Here is a 23,899-nt window from a genome sequence, read left to right on the forward strand (position 1 = left end):
GCCTGGAAAAGGGAAAAGGTACAAGTCAATCAATATCTAATATGCCATAATGTATCCAATATGACAGTTCAAACAGGTAAAAAACATTAGGGAGGAAATAGAAATATGAACATAATAAATTTAATTTCATTTGACAAATATAAATTTTATGTAAAACAAATTACACATGTAGGTACATAAAATATTGTAACTATAATAGTTTTCAAGTATGTAACCGAACATTATATACATTATCTCCATAGGAGGGAGATGTCAAAAGAATGTTAGCACAGTTGGTCTTTTGTATCTGAGGGTTCCAAATTCATGAGAAAAAAGCATTCCAGAAAATGTTATGTTGTTGCTATGTAGTTAGTATGTTGTTGTTATGTTGCTGCTATGTAGTTAGGCCTACAATGGTTGGATGGTTGCATCTGTACTGAAAATGTACAGACTTTTTTTCTTGTTATTCCTTAAGCAATACAATACAACAACTATTTACATTGTATTAGGTAGTATGAATAATCTAGAGATGACTTATAGTATACGGGAGGATGTGCATAGGTCATATGCAGTTACTTCATTTTATATCAGGGACTTGAGCATCCTTGGATTTTGGTATCCACAGGCGGGTCCTGGAACGAGTGCCCTGCGGATACCAAGGGACAACTGTATATAGAGTAAGAAGCAGCCATGAAGCTGGAAATTCTAGAAAATAATCTTTTGCTCTGAGTAGGCCCCAATTTAAACTTTGTGTGACCGATTTATTTTGTTTATGTTTGAAGATTATGGAGAAGAGAATTGTTGAGGAAAGCTATTGTGACTTTCAGGTAGCTGGTCTCCATGTGGAATATCTTTTATTCTTCCATTTGTACTTTTCTGGTCTGTCTTTGCATTTGCTACCTTTAGAAGATAAAATGTACTATCCTAAACATAGATTTGATGTGGACCAATTGCTATACCAGAGATTATATACCCATGTGACACGTCCTAAAAACTCTGAATTGCTGGGATTGTCTAGCAGCTCTCCACAACTTCATTTGAAGCAGGACAGATTTCTTTGTCAGGCAGGTGTGATGGAGATGACCTTGTATCCTGCCAGCATTTGAAAACTGTACATACTTTCTTGAAGAACTGGAACAGTGGGTAAATACGATTATGCAGAAGAGATAAGCTGAGCCTCAGAATTCAGGCAATTGGAGTAAAAGACTTACCCAAAAGAAAAGCCAAATCTGGAAAAGTCGAAGAAATTCTAAAGAAAAGAGAAGAATGATTACTGGAAGTAGTAGGTCCTCAATATATTGTGGCTGGTGTCCTCCTCGGAGAACAGTGGAGGTAAGAAAAGCCAAGAGAGTGAACAACAAAATGACAAGATATTTTATGTCTTTCCCAAACTTTAGAAAAGTTAAGCTCTAGAGTAGAATTGGCATGAAAGGAAGACGACATCTTCTTCAGTAAACTGGATTATGACCTCCTTCTCCCTACAAAGAGGATGCACTAAGTAATCTCTCAGGTTCTTTCTGGGGTGTTGTCTGACACCAAATGAGAGGTTTTTTCTCACACTAACTGGTTCTCCTGCACAACTGGGCATCCATCAATTCAATCCAATTCTGACACTGACTATCCAGACTTATCCCAGACCCCACACATTAAGGACTCAGTCCCACAAGACTGTCCCAACTTCTGATGCCCGACAAAAATGGAGTGCCCAGGCTGCAAATTAAGGGACTCCCACAACTTCCTTCAGGTTCAGCAATCGACTAGAATAACTCACAGAACACAGGAAAGCATTTTACTTACTAGCACTGGTTTATTATAAGGGATACTACCCAGGAACAGCAAAATGGAAGAGACGCATAGGGCACTATATTGGGGGAGGGGGCTGTGTGAAGCTCCCATGCCCTTTTGGGGTGTGCCACCCTCTTTGAACCCTGTCGTTTAGAGGTTTTATGGAGGTTTCATTATGTAGGCATGATTGATTAAATTACTGTTGGGAAGTGGTGAACATTCCAATTCCCTAATTCTCTTTTCACATGACTGGTTTCTCTGGCCACCAGCCCCCATCCTGAAGCTATCTAGGGGCCCACCTATAGTCAGCTCATTAGTATAAGCCCAGGTGTGGTTGAAAGAGGCTCCTTATGAATGACAAAAGACACTCACTAAGGAAATTGTGAGGATGTTAGGAGCTCTGTGACAGGAACTGGGGACATTATTTTTAAATTATTCAACAATGCAATTTTGAGCAGCCATTTGCGCTTGGTATGGGGCTGCCCACAAGTTGATGAAGTACTGGGAAAGCTGAGAGAGGGAAGGGAGGGTCTCAGGGTAGCCTGTGATGCTTGGGTGAGGCTACAGTCAGTGAGTTTAAAACAAAACAAAACAAAACAAAAACCGCTACCCAAATGGAGGAAACCCTAAAGTATTGTTTGTAAATTACTTGTCGCCTGTTTGGTTTCCAGTTTGGTTCCAGCAATGCTGTCTGTACATTCCCAGAAGTGCAATGTGCACACAGTATTAGTAATGAAGTATAAAGTATAATGTGAATATTTGGACAAATCGCTGCTTTCCACATGGGTAAGGATACACATTCTGGACTGATTAAGTTTTCAAAAGTATAGTGTTAGAAGGCAATGTCTTTTTGAAAGGCGTGGCTCCCTGGACCACGAATCTTCCATTTGCCATTCTATTAATGTGTTTTTCTCCCTTCTTAGCCAGCTTGGCTCAACTAATCATTAGAGGCTCATTCGCCCCAGATGCTCCCTAGAATCAGTTCAATAATTTGACTTTTCTGGAAGGAGTGCATGATTTTGATTCCACATACTCTGAACCATTAAGCCACACATAATGAGGGGGAAAGATGGGAAGGAGTAAGAAGAAGTGTGAGTAACATTGGCACAAGGGCTTTGTTGATTCTTTCTGCTGAGCTGCTAGAGCTGGGTTATCAGATTTTATAACAGAGTGAAAAGAGGGGAGCTTTGGGGATTGGGGGTTAGACCAACAGAAAAAGGCTGTAGGTTGGGGAAAGGGGACTAAGAATAGTAAGAAAGAACGGGAGCCTGGGAGGTCTGGTCCGCTGACCAGTCCTGGCTTCAGGCTCTCAGGCTGGGACAATGTCCTGGTGAACACTATACCTGAAGCAACCTTAGAGGGACTGGGGGTCTAAAACATCTGGTGGTATTTGTGGTGGGTGGCCTATCACTGACCCTGGTCCAAAGTTAACTCTTCAATGCCCAATCAACAGATGTCTCCATATAGACTTTGAAAAATGACCCAGACCTCAGAGATAGGTTTGCATTTGGAAGTTAAATCATGATTTGTCAGTAACATTTAAATTAAATAGGCAACGTACTGAAGGCTAATTCAAGTGAAACGTCAGCCTATCAGCCCATCAATACTTTTATCTCCTGGCACAGCAGGATTATGTCTGTTCTTCCTAATTTCTGAACATTTAGGAGTCCCTGTTGTATAATTTTAATAGTTCTAGGATATTTACATAATACATTAAGTTTTTCATCAATATACTTATGAAAGTCAGTTTTTATCTGAAATGAGTTAAGGGTAATTAGTGAAGTTTCTAAACCAAACAAAACTACTTTGCACCTGGAAGTTGACTTAAAAAAAATAAGATCATATGTAATGATTAATCAAATGTAAACCCTATAACCTGAACAACTCAGAATTACTGACATTTTTTAAATTACTTTTTTGATTTATTTCCCCCATCGTTTACGTGTCTATATTTGGCACTTTAGCAAAAGTCAGCAGTGCCCCCAAATTCGTTAACATGATAGGTGTATCTCTAAACTGAGCAATTGTCTTCTATTATTTGCGGATTTGTTTAAATCTCTTTTCCCATCTGTCTTTCTACAGTGCATTAATTCCACATTCCTAATTCCTGAAAAGCAACCAGCACAGTTTTAAACCATGTTGCTATCCAATCCAAATTGTATTTCTGATGATTTGATTAAAATCTACAAAGAATTACTTTCAACAAAAGCTTCTTACAGTGGAACACAAACATTTGTGAAGCAGACATGCAGTACTTAACCTGCACTCACAGCTTTAGAGGGAAATATATTCAGGAGAAGAATTAATCACAAACTAAATCCCACCCCTGGGCCTCCTTACGCAATCTGTCAAGGAGGTTTAAATGTGCAGTGGCCTCTCTGCTATCGAATCTTGGTTACACATCCCAGCTTCCAAAGTCTCATAAGAAAGCCAAGAGATATTTATTTAATGACTATATAAAAAGAAAAACAGCAACATTGAGTCAATATTAAAGCCATCATAACAAGATAATCCAAAAAACAGAGACTCATGCATAAATCATAGTTATTAGAGTCTTATTCCTATAAAATAAAGCATATTGTGATGTGCAAAAAGGTTGACTTTTTGACACTTGAATAATGATTTGGTAGTTCTGGGATATTTGCAACCACTTTATTATTTATATACTCACAAAGTTTGGGTGATTCCACTTTGGGTGGTATATACAAGTATCTGAAAGCAGTTACCTCTAAGCCTAGAAACAAATCTAACAATGTTTATTAAAAGTGAATTTTTATGCTTAAAACTTTAAATTATCAAATCCATGTAGAATATAAACTACAAACAGTTCTATGCTCTGCTAGTAACATTTGCTATTCTGTGGGACAAAAACTTGAGACTGCTTTCATTACTGAGTATGACCTTGTGAAGAAGTTGCAGAATTAGAGATTTTCTTTCTCCTCTAACATTTCAGAGGGAGTAACTTCTCATAGCTTTTTGCCATAGGAAATGCTGTGATGTTTAATGGAATGTGGAAGATGATGTTCTATCGACAGTTGCAGCATTCATTTCTATGTCATGTTTTTCACTACTGTGGATAACTCATCGCTGGCTTACTAGAATACAAATTTTAAGTCTCTGATCTAGATAATTTTAGATACTCTGATTTCATTATAGAAATTCCCAGGCTACTTGTGGGATAAAATAAATGCTAAGACCATATTGAATTTCAACAAGCTGAGTTAGCAGAGAAAAAAGATAAAATGTCTTTCTATTTAAGAACATGATGATTTTTAATTGCTATAGCATTTGGCATGCCTAATGTATACAATTCTTGACATTCATATAAAAACAAAAGAAAGTTGTTTGGGATTTTTCTTTTATTTCCTAGAATTCCCTTTCCTCTCTAGTATTTCTCCCACCCCGACTGCAGCCCTGTCCTTTCGCTCTCCCACTTTTTCATCCTTCTATAAAGAAAAACCTTACACAGTGAAGGGATACGAGTAAAAATGCTTCATTTCTATATAGCTAGGCCAAGGCTGCCTATTACCTAGATGTGATGAATAGACCACCATCATTGTGACAACTGATGTAGATACCTCCAGGGTAAAACAAAGGTTTACATATTACACAAGCAATTTAACTGTTTTCTAAACATATTGCCAAGACAGTGGGAGTTGGCAGCCCACACTGTGTTTTAGGTTTTGGAGACTTGGATTAGAAGTGACTGTTGATTATGAACCTTTTTTATTTGTCTTCTGTGAACTACAAGCAACCTAGTAACCCAAGAAAGAATTCTCCGCAGCACTTAAATTTGCCTTCCTAGTGTCCCAAGATTACATACACAAATCACTTGACAAAAGTCATGTAAGACTCTTGTGCATAGATAACCACACAAGACAATTGTCTTGTTCTAACCCTAAAGAGTTCCACAAAGTGAAATGTTTTATAATTCTTTTCTGTGCAGTAGGCAAGGAAGAAAAGAAAAGAGGTTGGGCAAAGATTATCCAGAAGAAAGAAAGAGACTCTTTTGGGGTTCCAGTTGAAACACAATAAAGAACATAATTAACTTCACAATTCTTTGTGTTTTTCATTTGACTGCAGGGAGGAGATGAAAGAGGACTGCTAAGCCTTGCATTCCACCCCAATTACAAGAAAAATGGAAAGCTGTATGTGTCTTATACCACCAACCAAGAACGGTGGGCTATCGGGCCTCATGACCACATTCTTAGGGTTGTGGAATACACAGTATCCAGGTATCACTAAAATGTGCCGAAGCATAAAAATGTCTCAAACTTATTTTCTCATCATCACTTTATAAGCTTTTTGTTTAAAAGTTAGCCATAGGTGGCAATCATTAAACCATAATCTCCATCTTCCTTAAAACCCCGTATGTGTCTTTAAGAGAAACTGAGAAAAATGATGGCTTTGACACTTTTCCTAAATTCTTAAATGCTACTTCTAAAACTTAGAAATGAACGTATTTTTTCAGTAATTTTTATTCATTCCATTTCAAGTATATGTTTCCTTATTTACGTGCTAGGTGTTTGCTTTCCTATTTGTGTACTGTTTACTTTCTGATGGATTCATCTTACATCTTTTAACAATCATGCTATTGTTTCCTCCTCACAATGTAGAAAAAATCCCCATCAAGTTGATGTGAGAACAGCCAGAGTATTTCTTGAAGTTGCAGAACTCCACAGAAAGCATCTGGGAGGACAACTGCTCTTTGGGCCTGATGGCTTTTTGTACATCATTCTCGGAGATGGGATGATCACGCTGGATGACATGGAAGAAATGGACGGGTTAAGGTAAAAGACTGATAACAGTTTCTCTTAATGTTATAATGTAAGTGCCAGAGAAAAAAGGAGTCTGAGCCAATGAGTTAAGAACCATCTTTGAATTACATCACCTTGGCTAAATATTTAACTTCTGTTGTCAGCGTCTGCATTTATAAATGAAGAGGAATCCAATAATATGTCAATGTAATATCACGTTTTGTCATGAAACAAATCACTGCTGTGTAGCTCTTGCTGCAGGGGCTGCCCCCACCACACACAGAACTGAGAAGCAAGTGGTACCTCGTGCTCCTGGGCAGCAGCCCTGTGTGTCCATGCGGCCTCTTAATACTGCATAATGGACTAACATCGTCCAGTGAAACTTCTCAGGGGGGACATAAAATACATAGACTGGCGAAAAATAAAGAGGGCTGACACAAAAAGCCACCATCGAGGTGTGTCTTGGTGCAGTCACTTGTCTAGAACCAAACTGCCCCTGGTTTCATTTCCCATGATATGGAATTTAAAACTAAGAATTTTGTCTCAAAAAAAGGGGATGGTTCTTTTATCCATAGAGCAACCCCACTACGTTTAGTTTAGGTGAAATACGTAACCAAAATGTGAAGTACTTATGCTGTCCTCCAACTTCTCAGTGATTTCACAGGGTCGGTGCTACGGCTGGACGTGGACACAGACATGTGCAACGTGCCTTATTCCATACCAAGGAGCAACCCACACTTCAACAGTACCAACCAGCCCCCTGAAGTGTTTGCCCACGGGCTGCATGATCCAGGCAGGTGAGAACATAATCCTGTTTTCTGGCCAGCGTTAAAGCTAGGCTGGGATTCAGGAACTGGGGGAAAGAAAGAGGATGTTGGGGAATAAAGTGACTAAGGGTGGTATCCAAGCCTGTGCCTCTAAAATCACACCAGGTCATTATCCAAGCGAGCATTTAGCACTCTTTCTTCTATTAAAGTTTGAGGCAGATTAAGAAGGCAGATTAGATAAGGGAAAGAAATTCATGGAGAAAAATTCACCTTAGAATTTTGAGGGGTTGTTACTAAACACTGTTGGGCTGGTGTAATGATTAAGACTTTAATTTGAACAATTTAGAGATGTAGACCTTTTGATTTGTCTCCTTAAACCCCTCTAAATCTTAATTTTCTTATATATTAAATGGGGGTGATAATTACTGTCTGGCAAGGATGCTGCAATGATTAAATAAAAATCTATAAGTAAAGCACAAAATATTGTGTCCAACCCCTGGTAGATTTTAAATAAACTGCAGTTCTTATCATCATAGGTTTACTTCACATATGATGATGTGGTGTTAATTTGCAAGGAGTTGAGCTAAATGTTAATTTTCTTTTTTACTTGAAGGTAATTGCAAATACTAAAGGAATTCATACTGATGGCTTGCTATGTGATAATGAACCATAAAGAAAGGAAAACTAAGCAGCATGTAGAGTGAGAAATTTGGGGTACACTTAAAAAATGCTATGAAGTATAAATAGCAATTCTACGATGAAAGCTTTATCCAGTCTGTAGTCTATTACTCATACTCAGAAGTATATGGCTATATTCATTCATTTACTAGCGAAGTTATTATTGCTATTTAATGTTTATTGAGTGTTCACTATGTGCAAGGTGAATATTTCTCAAACTTTTTATTTTTATAATCCCTCATGCCCTTCATCTCCCCTCCATCAAAGCCCAAGTCTACAGTTCATTTCCTTTTTGGCATCTCAGCAGATCTTAAAATCTATGCGACAGGGAATACTTAAGGTGGGTTCAGGATGTGGAGGAAACTGTCACATTCCATTCCTATAGCTCAGAACTCACAGATACCACCACAAAGCAGCACTTTGAAGTCGAGCAGCCTGAGTCACCACAATCGCACTGGAGCTTTCTTGCAACCTTCCTGGGGGTCTCGAGCCTCAGTACAAAAACACAGGATGAGGTACTTTACGGACCGTACATATGGCAAGATGCCTGTGCTGTGGCGTCGTGCCTCCTCCAGAAGCAGAGGGCTGAAGGGAAAGTTGGTGTTTATATACCACCTCCCTCCAAGAGTAAAGCTGGAGAAGATTGAATAAAGCAGAAAGGAAACCAAAATAATTATTGGCTGAAAGTAAAGCTGACTTTTATTAAGCACTTTGCTGAAGGGTGCTGAACCAAGTATCTTATCTGAGTTTGTTATCTCCTTTACGCCTCTCAGCAGTGCTCTGGCATCAGCCCCACTCCTGCCCCTTTGATTTAACAGACTACTAGGGTCCTTCAAAAGGCTCATGAAAAAATACAATCAAAAGATGATACTGATTTTTCCACAAACTTTTTGAAGTACCCTTGTATTTTTTAGAGCAGTTGTAGATTCACAGCAAAATTGAGAGGGAGGCATAGACATTTCTGATTATGTCCCTCCTCCTGCACATGCATAGCTTCCCCCATTTTCAGCATCCACCACAGAGTGGGCCATTTGTTACAAATGATGAACCGACAGTGACACGTCATAGTGACCCAGAATCTGTAGTTTACATTAGGGTTCATTCTTGATGTTGTACATTTTCTAGGTTTAGACAAATGGATAATGACACATAGCCGCCATCACAGTATCATACAGAGTAGTTTCACTGTTAGGCTCCTTTTTTACTTAAGAAACTGAAGTTTAGAAAGGTCAGGCAGTTCTCAGAGGACCTACTAATCAGCCAGAAGTAAAGCTCACAGCCCCTAGCAACTCCACTCTGGGAGACCTGGCCTTTTCTAACAGATCTGCTGCTTCTTGCTGGAAACTAGTCAAACCTCCTTTTGTCGTAGTTTCTCCATCTTCAAAAGAAAGGTAATGCAGGAAAACTTTCTCACCCCATATGGAGTTAGTTCCACCTTAAGTCACAGCATGTCTATGTCATGATCCCTGCCAGGCACTGTATTCTGTGAATCACTGAGTTAAAGAGCACAATAAAGGAACTGTTGCCACAGAACAATTAACCCATCTTTGGCAGGTCAGGCTGATGGTTTCCCTGTCATGAATGGGATCATTTGGAGCCAACAGTTTTTGTTTTGTTCTGTTGCTTAATAATTGCTACATGACTCTTACGTCTCTGAAGACCCAGTACCTACTCAAATTTTTTTATTTTATTTTTTCAATATATGTGACAGCCCCAGTTGGTTTTGTTTTGTTTTTAAGTATTTAATGTATTTTATTTGTCTAACAGAGTGATTCTCGGTGGGGTGATTTTGCCCCCAGGGGACATTTGGCAATGTCTAAAAACATTTTTGGTTTCACAACTGGGGTGGGGGTGAGGGGATGATGCTACCATCATCACATCAAGTGATCAGAGGCCAGAGGTGCCGGGAAACGTCCTACAATTCACAGGATAGCACCCCTCCCCCCTGCAAACAAAATATTATCTAGCTCCAATGTCAAAAGTGCCAAAGTTAAGACCTAAAAAAAATGCAAGCCTGTTTTCCATGCTTTTGACAACTTCAAAAATTATATTATTCAATTTTATTTTTCCCCTAACCCAAACTTCCCATGCCCAGTCCCTCGTTGATATAAATATTCAACAAATATTGATCTCCTCTTATATTCCCAGCTTTGAACTAGGTAACAGGAATACAGTTATAAAGAATTCGAAAGTGGTCTCTGCCCTCATGGAACTTACATCAGTGGCTTAAGTCACAGAGATATCCTAGCTGCCAAATTAGGGGCGGAGAACATGAAGTCAGCGTAAAGCACCTCACTCAGTGCTTGTGGGGACTAGCTCTGTTTTATTTTCTGAATTGGAACACAGGTTATCTTTTGTTAAAGCAGCCTGACCCTGAAAGTGTACCAAGTCCACAAAACTAACACTATAACTCATACACTGTGTGGTGCACATGTGAGTTGGTGACGACACTGGTTCTTATTCCTAATACCTCACCAATGTATTACACATGTCATATTCCTTCACAACAGACTAACACGTTTCGAGAAGTGTGCACATTCATAATGAGGGAGATACTGAGAAAAATTAACAAATAGACTCCAGAGATCATTAAGCTTCAGCAGAGTAAACAAACACAGCAGGATGTTTCCATCAGCAGTTTCTAGAAGATCCAAACTAAATTGCCCGTAGGATCCCTACCAGTCCCCAAAGGGCTCCTTCCTATATCAGGAATCTCTAGCCTGAGCTTGGAAGATACACTGGTAGGAATTAATGGGTGTCCCCCTTTTTGTCACACAGATGTGCTGTGGATCGACAACCCACTGATGTAAACATCAATTTAACAATACTTTGTTCAGACTCCAACGGAAAAAACAGATCATCGGCCAGAATCCTACAGATAATAAAGGGGAAAGACTATGGTAAGTAGATCATAATTTGTTGGTTTTGCTTTAGTTTGGCCTTTGTTTTAGTGTGTTAATTGAAGAGAAAAGGATTTCTGCAAAATGAGCACTTGGGAAAGCATAAAAACACAGTGTAACAGTGGTAAGGGAGTAAATTGCTCACTTTTTAAAGGTAATTACTTGGTTATAACCTTTCCCATGGATTGAATAGGTCCAGAAAACTTCATGGACCTTCAAAAGTAAGCAACTTATACTTTGCTCATCTGAGAATGAAGATGAATAACTTCTATTTATTTAATATAATAAGGGAGAACTTGTCCTAACACTGTATACACAGAGAAAAAACAAGTGTTAAGGGTAAGAAATTTCTCAATACCCAGCATGCTGGTCTCAGCAATTAAGAAAATTATAAGTGTTTCAAATAAGAACGGAATTTTTTTAAAAAGTGTCTGTTTTAGAGAAAACAAAGTAATCGGCTTGTAAAAGCAAGTCATAAGAATGGGATATTTAAACATTTTTAATAACATGACTACTAGAATATTTAAAGAGAATATATAAAAATATGAAGTTGGATAATAATGAAGTCCAAAATACTTAGTGTTTTAATATTTTAGTATTTATTTATTCCTTTTGAAGAAAGCAATATATCAAATGTTATTGTTATTAGGGGAACATAGTAGATTAAGATTATTAAATTGATTGCTTCTTTATTTATTAAATTATTGAAATTGATTGCTTCTTCTGTTTACTTATTCAATACCGATATTTATTTAGTACCAGGAATGAAGCAGCTGTGTTAGTTCATGTGGTATTCAGTTATTTTACTTTTTTTTTTTTCAGGTATTTGAGTGTGTGTGTACATGTTAAAAAAGCCAAACCAAAGAATAATGTGGTTTGAAAAATAATCTGAGTCACCAACTCAATGGAATTTTGGCTCTATCTGTAGATTAGACTAAATTCTACAATTACATTAGTTGAATTTCAGCTGAAACTGCTTACAGTATTAACAGTCCTATTTATGTATTTAAAAACACATCCCCAGTACTTACTACATGCTAGACCCTACAGTAAGCACTTTATAAATCTTACTTATTTCATTCGCAGAACAATTCTACATGATAAGCACTATAAATGGCTACATCGAACAGATGAGGAAACTGAGGCAATAAAAGGTTAATTATCACACAGCATGAAATAGCAGGGCCTAGATTTGACCCTGAGCAGCCTGACTTGAATTTGTGACCATAATCATTCAATTATGCTACCTCTCAGTGTGCTGGTTAATTAATACTTATCTTTTCTACTTTTTATATTATACTCACCATTATCACATGGGAGGACAAGAAGGCTTTAAAATTACTATCTTTCTACAAAAGTTTTGCACAAAATACTGCCTGCTGATAGTGACTTATTTGACATTAAATACATAAGAAGTAATTTTCAGATCAATTTGCAACTGGCTTTAAAGCTTCTCTATTAGCATACATATAATCAAGTACATAATGGCATGCATGGAAAGATTAAGATACATAACTATGCACATGTAATTCAGAGGAATGATTGGAACAGACTCTGTTAACCACAAAACTCTGTAAACAAAACTATTAAAATAAATGAAGATATTACTTGACTAAGTGACAGTGTTTTTAAATATACAATAAATGTGGCTTTAAAGACCTTTTATGTACTATGCTTTTATTTTCATTAAAGTGTGAACTTTTAACATTTTACATAATTTGACAGACTTACTAAATATATAGAAGCATTTCTACAAAAATTCAATATTTAAAAAATTAAGTGTTTTTTAAAGTACATTGGTTCTAAAGTAAATAACCGTAATTTCTAAAATATCCAGATTTTAATTTCATTGAAAACTTGGTGTGTCTTAAGCAACTTCAACATCAGCAAGCATTTGCAGAGCATTCTCGTTTCATTAAGCTGTACATGGAGGTCCTTTAAATTCTGATACTATTTAAGAAAAGACATTATTTTCACTAAATATCTATAGCAAGGATCCATCTCAGGCATCACGGAACACATATCAGACAGAGTTAAATTACTGTAATAATCGTTGCTTAGCTTACAATACTTTTACTTCATGGAAATGTTTCATTTGATTTAATGCTATGTTTCTTTCCAGAAAGTGAGCCATCACTTTTAGAATTCAAGCCATTCAGTAATGGTCCTTTGGTTGGTGGATTTGTTTACCGAGGCTGCCAGTCTGAAAGACTGTATGGAAGCTACGTGTTTGGAGATCGTAATGGGTAGGTTTCCTGATACCACAATTTCATATACCAAATGACATATCCATTGATCATTGGCAGACTGCCATAAAATGTTTACATAATTGTCTTTCTTTGGGGTCAGATCTGGGACACATATAAATATTATCACTTACTCTTAGTTCCACTATACAGTATATGGTGGTTGTTTAATTGAAGAATTTCCAAAAAGATGCTTTTTCAACTGTCTTGATCAAGTTCATAAAATAATTTTTAAGAATAGAGAAGTCTTTATATGGACTTTTTATATTATTTAGGCTCATCCCTTCATCTTCAATATAAATTTACCATGACAATGAGTAATTTGAAAACTATTCTTTTACATGAGTTGCATTAATATTTTTGGAATTATTTTGGAAGGTTAAGAATTTTTGGTTTTGCCAAATTTTCAGGACTTTGAGCAACAAAACGTTATTTTTCTCTATAGGTAGGAATACTACAAAATAAATTTTAGCCTAAATGTTTGAGGTCACATTGTGGATAACTATAAGACACTCTTTGATGAAATCCAAATTAAGAATCTTGTTTCCCATGTCGCTGGCATTCAGACATATGGCAGAGCTGATACGCTTGGTCGCTACAAGGAACTAGAAAAGTGTACTGACCCCATGCTCTTCCCCTGTCCCTCTCTCTGATTAATAGCACAGCATGGAGTCTAGTCCTGGCGAGGAATGATCATTTTCTGAATGAAGGGGAGGGCTTTTCTCATACTCAGGTACTTTTAGTGCCCCTCCAAACAAAATATTATCTTTAGGTACTTTCTCTGCATTTGGGAATTTCACAGTACTCATGCACATTATGGGCTACATTATTTTTCCCTTTATCAGCCAGGTCTATGGCACAACAATTATTTATTGTGAATTTTATTTTAAACATTTTATTGTGATCTTTAAACAAAAGCTTGTTTTCATTGTCGATTTATGGTATTTTTTTTTACAGGAATTTCTTAACTCTCCAGCAAAGTCCTGTGACCAAGCAATGGCAAGAAAAACCCCTCTGTCTAGGCACCAGTGGTTCCTGTAGAGGCTACTTTTCAGGTCACATCCTGGGATTTGGAGAAGATGAATTAGGTACTGTATAAACTATTTCTATCACATTCCATTCTCCATCCCTTGCTCAAGAGGCCTTGTTCAACCCTGAAAACAAAGTATAACAGTCTCATCCTTCATGTGTTGGAAATGTAATCTACAGCAAATATGACCTACTGGAGAGATTAAAGAGAGTCCAGTTTCTTTTCCAGTAACCTTTCCTTGAGAGTCTTTATATCTTATATCCACTCTGGAGATACAGAAGTAATAAAGCAGAAAAATGGGAGGCAAGAGAGAATTTCTGAGTTCTGAAGAGAGAATTTTTTAAATGTTTACTCATATTTTTGACTGTGCATCTGAGTAGTTTGTTTATATTCTCTACCTGAAAACCTTTCTTTCCACTTACCCATGTCTCTTGGAATAAATGAAAAATTTGCTGGAATCTGAAACTCTCCTTACCCTCTATTCCCTAATATTTTTTTCCCCATTGGAGCATAAAATTTTAGTGAGATAATCTGAATTGTGGATCTCCTTTCCATTAGAATAGAAATCATCTTCTCATTGACAATATATGGACTAACATGGAATATAGTTCTTAGCATGTTTATCAAAAAGTATGCAGCTTAACAAGAAAGAGGAGTTGAAATTGGAATGTGACCGATCAGAGAGTGAAAATTTTACTCTCCTACTAATTTTATGTTACAGGGATAAATGTAGCTTTTATAAAGACCGCCTTTAAAGAACAATGTCTAAACAAGCCATAGCTACTATGCTCCTTTAGTCTCAAAGATGAATTTCTAGGCATAAAGAAGAGTGGATGTTTCCCATCTAAATCAGAATATTTTCTCTAAATGTCCAGATTTGGTTTTCTTATATCAAATGAGGAATTTGCCAGAAATAGTTCCATGCCATTCACTTAGATTAATAAGGGACTCAGACAAGATTCCTGAAACATGTAAAACATATTTCAGAGCCACAGGAACATAACAATTCAAAGGGAGATCCAATCTATTCTCTTTTGTTCCAGCATTGAAAGTATTTTACAATTAATTTTTCCTTGACATTCTCCTACCCCAGTTAAAGGAACCAGAAAGATACCTTTTCTCATTTACATCCTCAGTAATATAATTTTAATTTTATTGGCAAACTCTGATTTTAAAAATAGTTAAATTGTTTGTGGCAGACTTAGAGATAAGTGTTGTGACTGAATCATTTTGATTTTCCCAGACCTTACTACAAATGACTCATCATCAATCGTCACACTAGCATCACCACCATTAATGAAAATATCTCAAATGTCTGTATACACATAATAATATGTTGGGAGCCAAATAAAAAAATAAAGCATGTACAGTCTTGACTCTCCAAAAGCTACAACCCTGTGTGGACCTCATAATTAAATACAGACACTTTCTCTGAATTGTGTTTTAATGTGCAACTCCTTAGATTTAATTGAAGAGCCATATAAGAAAATGAGTAAGTTTTTGCTCCTTTTGAAACAAAAGGTCTTGAGAGTCTAGTATTTTGTGTGTGTGTTATTTTGTTACCTCTGAAATCAGGATGAATTTGTTGTGAGGATTAAATGAAATAAACTATATAACTTGACAAAATAAATATTAATTTTTTGCTTACATTCCTTTGCTTTTTACCTTTATTTTTATTTTTTCTATTGTGTCTGTGCTTTTAGTATAAACCTCATAATATATTGTACAGAAGTAGGAAAATAGTAGCATGTGCTTAATGCACAATAAGAGAGAGGAATAGAGAAATATAGACTAAATTAAGAACTATTTCATGACTTAGAACCAAATATACATTTTAAAACCTTATAAACGTATAATCATAAATACAGCTTCTAATTCTATATTCATGTGATCCATCCCATACATTGAATTTTATGGGAGTAGTGGTAATAAACAAGGGTGGTTCTCTCCTGAAAGAACCAGCATCGTTGTTGTATCTCATCATCATGAACATAGCCTAGCATCGAGAGAGAGAGTTGAGAATGAGCATCAAGGTCTTTCTCTCTCTCTCTTTCTCTCCTTGCCTCAATATTTATTTTAATATGTTTTGATACATTTTAATATATTGTTTAAAAGCTAAAGATTATAAAGGAGTACCACAATTCCATCTGGCCCCAAATTATCAATTAGCAGTAACAACTTTGTAACCCAAAACTTTCAATTTTGGATACAAATAAATAAGATAAAACCTGTCTACTCAACACTCAGTCTACAAATATTTATTGAGCTCCTATTCTGTGCCAAACTCTGTTCTGGCATTGGAAGTACAGCAGCAGATAAAGAGACAAAAATCTAAACTAATTTCATGAGATTTATATTGTAAAGGAGTAGGACAATGAAAATAAATCTTCTTTAAAAAAAATACTGTATGTCAACTGCTAATGAGTGCTTTGAAGAAAAATTTAGTAGGAATTTTAGAGGGATTATTGGGAGTTGAGGAAGGTGTAATTTTAAATAGTGCAGTCAGGAAAGTTGATATTTGAGCACAGACTTGAAGGAGGGGGAAAAGTGAACCTGGAGGAGACCTACTGGAGGACAGGAGGACAGACAGCCAGAACCTGAGACCGGAGCCTGGGGCAGGAACCTGCCTCACAGGTGCAAAGCCAAGAGGCTAGTGAGGCTGGGGAGGACCGAACAAGGGGAAAAAACATTGCAGATAAGGTCAGAGCAGTGAGAGAGGACCTCATAGGCTACTGTCAGGAACTACTTTGCTCTGTGAGAGATGCAAAGCCATTGGAGAGTATTGCAACAAATGAATGTGATATGAGTTACATGATCTAACTCCTTTGAAAAGAATTGCCATGGCTGGTACATGAGAATAAACATAGAACAAGGGTAGAAACAGGGAGCTCAATTAGCAGGTTGTTGCCAGAATCCAGGTGAGAGATAATATCTGCTTGTACTGGAGCAGCAGTGAATGTGTAAAGAAGTGATCGGAATCTGGATGCATTCTGGATGCACCATGAAGGTAGACTTGTGAGAGACTCTTCCATAATCTTTAGGCAAGTGATTTTCCTAAAGATGGACGGAGAGACATATAGATAGAAAACAGATAGAGATATATGGTATCTGCTAAGTAAGGTCTTGCAACGCATGCTGTGAATTATTGTTAATTATCGTCATGTCTCTCTCCAACAGGTGAAGTTTACATCTTATCAAGCAGTAAAAGTATGACCCAGACTCACAATGGAAAACTCTACAAAATTGTAGATCCCAAAAGGTGAGATTTCTTTTTATCCCTATAAGTCAAATAATATTCTTCTTCAAGTTATTTTAGTTCATTCAAATTAGTGATAGAAGAGTTGCAGTTAATAATCAGCCAAGATGAACGCTTCTGCCCTTTCCATGTGCTAAGGGCTGTCCAGTCTATGAGAGTTGGACTGGACTACGTGGAACTTTAAAAGCTTGTTCCTGTTGTTCTTGTGGTCATCGCAGAGCGGCATAATAGTGAGGAATCAGCATCCTTAGTTAAAAGCCAGAGGAGGACCCTGACATATGAGGCAGTGGCTTAGGCTCTGGTGTTGGAAGCGATAAATCCTCCTTATTTTTGAGAAAATGAGAAACATGCTGGCAGACATTACAGCTGCTTAGTATGATTTTTGTTAGGCAATCAGGATGTTATTTTGGCAGTTCAACATCTGAGCCTCATTTCGAAACTATCTGAAAGCTCACGGCTCTCATGAAGACTGCTGTGACTAAACAAATGAAAACTGAAGAAGTGTTTTGTTATTTACTTCCGCAAAAGGAGGATTTGAACGTTTTAATCCTTTAAAGAGTACGTTTGTCCCGCCGCTGTTCCTTCCTATCCACCCATCGCAACATCAACACACACACACACAACTCTCAGATCATCTTGAATCATAATCAGTCAGTTGTTAATTTCATGAATTAAAAACCTGAACTACCAGAAACTGCTAAATTCATATCCTGTCAAATAGACATTAGTCATAAGTTTGGAAACAACTAAGTATAACAAAGCCTAGGTGTCCTCGCAGATACAGCTGTTATTGAACACTAGTAGTTGTTAGCCACACCATGCTGCAAACAAATGTCAAATTCCTTCCAAATCAACTTATTTTCATGAGCCTGCTTGTAAATTTAGATTTCTGATTTTCAAGTCTCTTTCAAAAGAATAAATTCTAATAATCTGAAAAGTTTAGTAAAGGCATTGATTTAGTTCCATTTTAAGAATTATGTGTAAGTTGCAAATTGTATATGTTTTTCTGAAAAAAAGCCACTAACTAACAAAAGGGAGATTCTCATCCCTTTACTATACCACAAAAACTTTCCTGAGGGAAATATAGGTTGACTTTGGCTACTGCAGAACGAAAAGAAGAATCCATTGTAAATGGCCTCTCAGAGTATCACATGCCCATGTCATGCTGATAGCTGACAGCATTCCTTCATTAACAGTACACATTTTCTTTCACAATAACGGAAGTACTCATCTATACACTGAAGGGAATGGTTTTCCTCCTTGAGTATGAAATCAATGTCCTCTTTGAGAAAAGTGAAGAAATGAATGAAAAAATATCACTTAGGTGATTGTTGAAGTTGGCAACATTAATAGTGAAAAGCAAACTAATGTTAATTCCTAAAACAGCAGTATTCTAATGATTCATAATGAGGCATAGGGATTTCACTCAGATGCAATTAGTTTCAAAATAGTTACTGTTACTCCATTATGTTGTCCAAGTTGATAGGCTTTTGCAAGCTTCCCAGTCGTTGTAATGAATTCTCTCTCCTCCTCACAAAAATCTTTCTCTCTTCGTCTGCATTGTTTAGTCTGTTGGTGAGTTGAGGTGAATTTTACACCTTCAATCCATTATTAGTGTCTAATTACCAGGATTGCCAGAAGGGACCTTGGCTTTGTGATTTTAGGGCCTCCTCTAGTAGGGTGGTCTCAGAGTGACATACCTGAAGGCCTGACTTCTCATTATGGTGCCTGTTTCTGGTGAGTCATGTCATGTGTGGGGCCAGGGTTAAGATTGGTGTTTGCTTTTCAGAAGGTGGGGGAAGTAACAGAGTCTCAGAGATACCGTCCTTGTACACAGGCATAGGCATAAATTTCAAAATTAAACTGACTATAAGAAAATAAATGTTTTTATAAACATTTGTTGGGAGCCTCATGCTGTTTCGATTTGGATGCCAACGTTTATTATTATAGTATTTCTCCGTAGATGAGTTGAAGTTCTATATAAGCAGACACTTAAGTATGTGAACGGGATTATTTTGGAAACACGAGCTAATTGCTAGCATAGTAGTGTTCAGGATGTCTGCATCAGAGCAAAACTGTTTTTCTAAAACATCTGAGGTGGAATTTGAAGAACCTCATCAACTAAAAAACCCATATATAGACAGGTCTTGTTATATCAAAAATCTAACTCACATTAAACTCTTAGGTTAATTGTATTCTTGTGGAGGAGCCCCCTGATTTGTTAGAATAATGTTTTCTGAATAACTTTCAAAAATCTGTTGATTTATGGCCCTTATAGAATATAAAATTTTTATATTCTGTATTATGAGTCATAGAAGTTACATTGTTACCACAAGATATATGTTTTTAAGGTTTTTCTATTTTTCCCTACACACACACACACACACACACACACACACACACACACGAAAGATGAGGGAGTTTCAAAAATATATGCAATATGGTTTAAGTCATTTTGGCAAAAGCAGATGAGGTTCCAGTATTACCACCTCAGTCTGTAAGGACGATCTGGTCTAAGGCTATAATTTATGTAATTATTTACATAAGTTTTGAATCATTTACAGTGGGCAGCGTTCTCAGAAAAGGCTAGCAAGATAACCTGTTTTAAAGATCAAATGACATTATTTATAATGAAAAACAATTCAAAAAAATAAGAATGCAACCAGGTTTTCCTAATGCTTACCTAAAATTCAGGAGTTGTTTAATGGAAGAAAAAAAAAAAAATTCCATAGGGAAACAGAAGAGGAATGAATTTTGCCTCCATGGTAGAACATTGAATACCAATCACCCAGCTGGCTCAGCCAACTTAGAGGGTCCCAAAGTCTCTGGTACTGGGTTCAGCATGCCTGGCCTCGGGGTCTTCTTCAGCTAACAGTTGTGTAAAACAGATTTAGATACACTAAGCACAAGATCCAGGCAGTAATTTTAGTGCCATTTGGTAGGGCCATCTGAAACTAGTCAAGACTAGGAGTGAGTTTATCCTGGGAGAGAAGGGAGTCAGTTGGTCTGGCCTCTGACTCTTCCTTAGTGTGGGACCGATCCTGCAGAAGTTGTTTCACCATACTGTGCTCCTGTGCCCATTAAAAAAAGTACAGATGATCATTCTGTTCCTGCCTCATTTCTACCGAGGGTTGTGAAGGTAAGTAAATAATATATTTAAAACATATTGAATTCTTTAGTATTGTTGGCATTTGTTCCACACATTCCAGAATTATTTTCAAGTGATCTATTAACTCTTAAGGTTCTCTTAGTTCCAAAATTGGGATAAAGGTGTCCATGGAGCTTTAAAGGTCTCTTAATACCTAGTTTTCAAAAGTCCAAATCATGCCTTGGATGATTTCTTTTTACTAAGTCTTTGCAGAATTAAACAAGTGCTCTGGCAGGATGGAAATGAAAGAATTCTGGCAGAATTATGTAACTTCCAAGCTTTATTTTTACAGAACTCAACTTTTTTCACACTATTGACAAAAATTCTTTAGTTTTTGTTTCTGATTAACTTAAACCAAATGACCTTTTTTTTTTAAATTTTGAAATGTTTTCATGGTTTGTTTCTCCAGGAATCTGCAAAACAAAATTATTATTAATCATGTTGATTTAATTACTATGTACCCACTCTTTCTATATTTTAAAATATTGCTTATCTGTTACCCACCCAAGTCAGACAGACCATTCCCTTAAGAGGACTATAAATTAACAATGCAAACTCCAGGCTTGAGAGGTCATTTTACAGAAATGCTGTATCCCCAAACTCCTCTGTGACCAATATCAAAAACTGCCCCTCATGCCTCTGCCCAACTCCTCCCCCCGTATCGCCCCACTTACTGCTCTTGTTTATTTATTTTTTTTAATATCATCATCCTACTCCTGATTATACTGGATGCTAGAGAGTGCTTTTTTTAAAAAAATCACTTCATAAGGGGAAATGGGTTCTGTTTATCCTTTGCATATGTCTCAGAGAGCCAGCAGGCAGCCCTGCCATCCTAAAGAAAGTCATACATAATAGAGCAGCTTTAGCCCAATAAGCCAGTCTAGTCCCAATTCATCAGTCAAAGTTTTATGCAAGTGGCCCCCCTAAGTTGATAAATTTCCACAGAGCCTGTTGACCCAGCTGCCAAGTCCTCTTGCAGCAGGTGGTGTTTTCATGGCCACCCTGACAGTAATACAAACTGTTTAGCAGCTCCATTGACCTTTCAGCTATTAACAGGGATACAGGCTCCACTAGGGACTAGTTTTCAAACATGACAGAATTTCTTAACACTAGAGGTCATGAACAAGTATATTCCCTATAAAAATTCATTCCGCATGGTGGATTTGAAGTCAAAAAGACAAGGAAGCATTTGCCTCATTTTTGCTATTATTATTATTATTACTATATGTATCTAATAACCAAAAATGGGTTTATACTTATCTGCCTGCTTATATTTTATTCTTAATACGCTATATTTCATGTTGTGGTGCACAATACCTTTTTAACTAACACATCCTTCCTAAGCATTTCATACAGCATCTGAACTTTTAAAGATATATTACAAAAGAATTGGACAAGATCAAAGTCAAAATTTCTAATGAATGGATGAGCGTGCATACATAATAAAATATCACGAATTCATGCTTTAGCGAGATTTGCATATGTGTATATATGTACAGGCACACTTAAACATACTCAGGTAATAGATTCAATGTTGCATAGAGATCACTTATTTCAAAATACACAGAAAATATTAGATAATTCACGAAGAAAACTTGTGACTGTTATTTCAAAATGCTTATATGTGATGTTTTTTAAAAAATAATCATATGCCTTAACGTTTATAAAACACAAAGCTAATTCTATTTCTCCCCCACTTTAAATCTTTCACCAATTTCCCACAGCCAAAATGAATCTAAACTCTTTATTTTTCCCCCAGCTTTATTAAGTTACAACTGACAAATAAGAATTGTATACATTTACAGTGTAGAATGTGATATTTTGATAAATGGATACATTGTGAAATGATTAAATCAAGCTAATTAACATATTATCACCTCACATACTTTTTTTTTAATGGTGAGGACATATAGAAGTTTTCTTATATCTATATCCTATTTCCTGGAGATATGACATGTGATCACAGCATTCACAGAAATTTTTTGTTTTATGCTAATTATAATCTTTGTTGACCTATCAATTCTGAATATTGGAATACCAACTCCTATAGTAATTGTACAGATTGCTATGAAAACTTGATTGTATTGCCACTTACAAATAATATTCATTTTAAAAGATATAAAACGGAGAATATGAATAATGAATAATATATTCTTCAAAATGAGACTCATTTTTGAGTCAAAAACTTTTAAGCATTTTTTTTTTAATTCTCACATCCACTCCCCACCCCAACACACTCCCCTCTGGTATAATGCTGGAAGTTTGATATTATTAGACCTTCTGAATATCTTATTCTCTTATTGCAAGACAGTGAATCATCAGATATTACAGTACCGGAGATAAAGGCAGATTTAATGTTGCATTAAAAATATCTAAAACAGTCGTGCAAATTTTGTGAAAAGATATTTTCTAGAGGAAGGTGTAGCTTTCAAAGAAAAACCTGCATCATAGCATCATTTTGTTACTAATTCATTTTAGTTGAGTTTAAAAATTTGTTCCTTAAATGATTTATTTTTGTCAACACTGACAAATTAATTGACAAGCATAACATTAAAATTTGGGAATTTGTCACCCTAATCATCATTAAAGAGAATGTAAACTGATATTTTGTGTTCTTTTATAGGACAGAAACTTGTTTCAAAGTTTACTCCTATAACGCATTTAGCGATATTTAAAATTTCTACCTTCATGTGATATGAAATTGAAATAGTAGATCTATTGCTTTGTAAGTGGGCAAATGGAGATAAGAATTTATTTTTACGATGATTTGTAAAATAAAAATACTGCATTCTTTAAGTATTTTGAATTATATTATGATCAAAGTGTCATTTTATTTATTAATACTAGTTGTCACTATCCTGAATTAATTTGGTCTCAATAAAAATGGATAAACTTAGAAAAAAAATTTACTGGTTGTATTGTTACAAACGCATTAAAAATGCCTACTTTTCCTATTACAGACATTTCTTATTTAATGTTTAACATTTTTTTATCAATTATGGTTTATGAATTAAGTTTTTAAGTTAAAAGGTTGATTTTTGGACATAAAATTCTGAACAAAATGTACTTCCATCTTTATATTAGGAAAAAATGGCATTGGCTTTTTGATTGAACCCTAATCTTTTAGCTTTAATTTTTTAATCATATATAAAACAGTAGAGGTATAAGATACAGATGTAAGATAAAGGTACAGAGTAAGTACAGATATAATCCAAGATTTCTGATTTCATCAGTCTACAAGTATATTTTGCATTTCTTTTGTGTTGGAGATACTCTATTTTGTACTGTGGTGGAGAAAATGAATGAATTTGGTTCCATCTCCTAAGGAGCTTATGAGATAAATAACACTTTGT

The 23,899-nt window shown here is 36.2% G+C and overlaps 1 protein-coding gene across 1 annotated transcript in view; it reads left to right on the forward strand.

The window, feature by feature from the left end:
* HHIP (hedgehog interacting protein) overlaps window positions 1–23,899 on the forward strand; it is an 81,064-nt gene that overhangs the window by 46,253 nt on the left and 10,912 nt on the right. Inside the window, exons 5-11 of the mRNA XM_063108562.1 lie at window positions 5,848–5,999; window positions 6,381–6,554; window positions 7,175–7,318; window positions 10,745–10,866; window positions 12,989–13,112; window positions 14,070–14,200; window positions 17,320–17,401. Of these exons, the coding sequence (XP_062964632.1) occupies window positions 5,848–5,999; window positions 6,381–6,554; window positions 7,175–7,318; window positions 10,745–10,866; window positions 12,989–13,112; window positions 14,070–14,200; window positions 17,320–17,401 (929 nt within the window). The remainder of the gene's footprint in view (window positions 1–5,847; window positions 6,000–6,380; window positions 6,555–7,174; window positions 7,319–10,744; window positions 10,867–12,988; window positions 13,113–14,069; window positions 14,201–17,319; window positions 17,402–23,899) is intronic.

Source organism: Cynocephalus volans, chromosome 9 (assembly GCF_027409185.1).
Source record: "Cynocephalus volans isolate mCynVol1 chromosome 9, mCynVol1.pri, whole genome shotgun sequence".
NCBI lineage: Eukaryota > Metazoa > Chordata > Mammalia > Dermoptera > Cynocephalidae > Cynocephalus > Cynocephalus volans.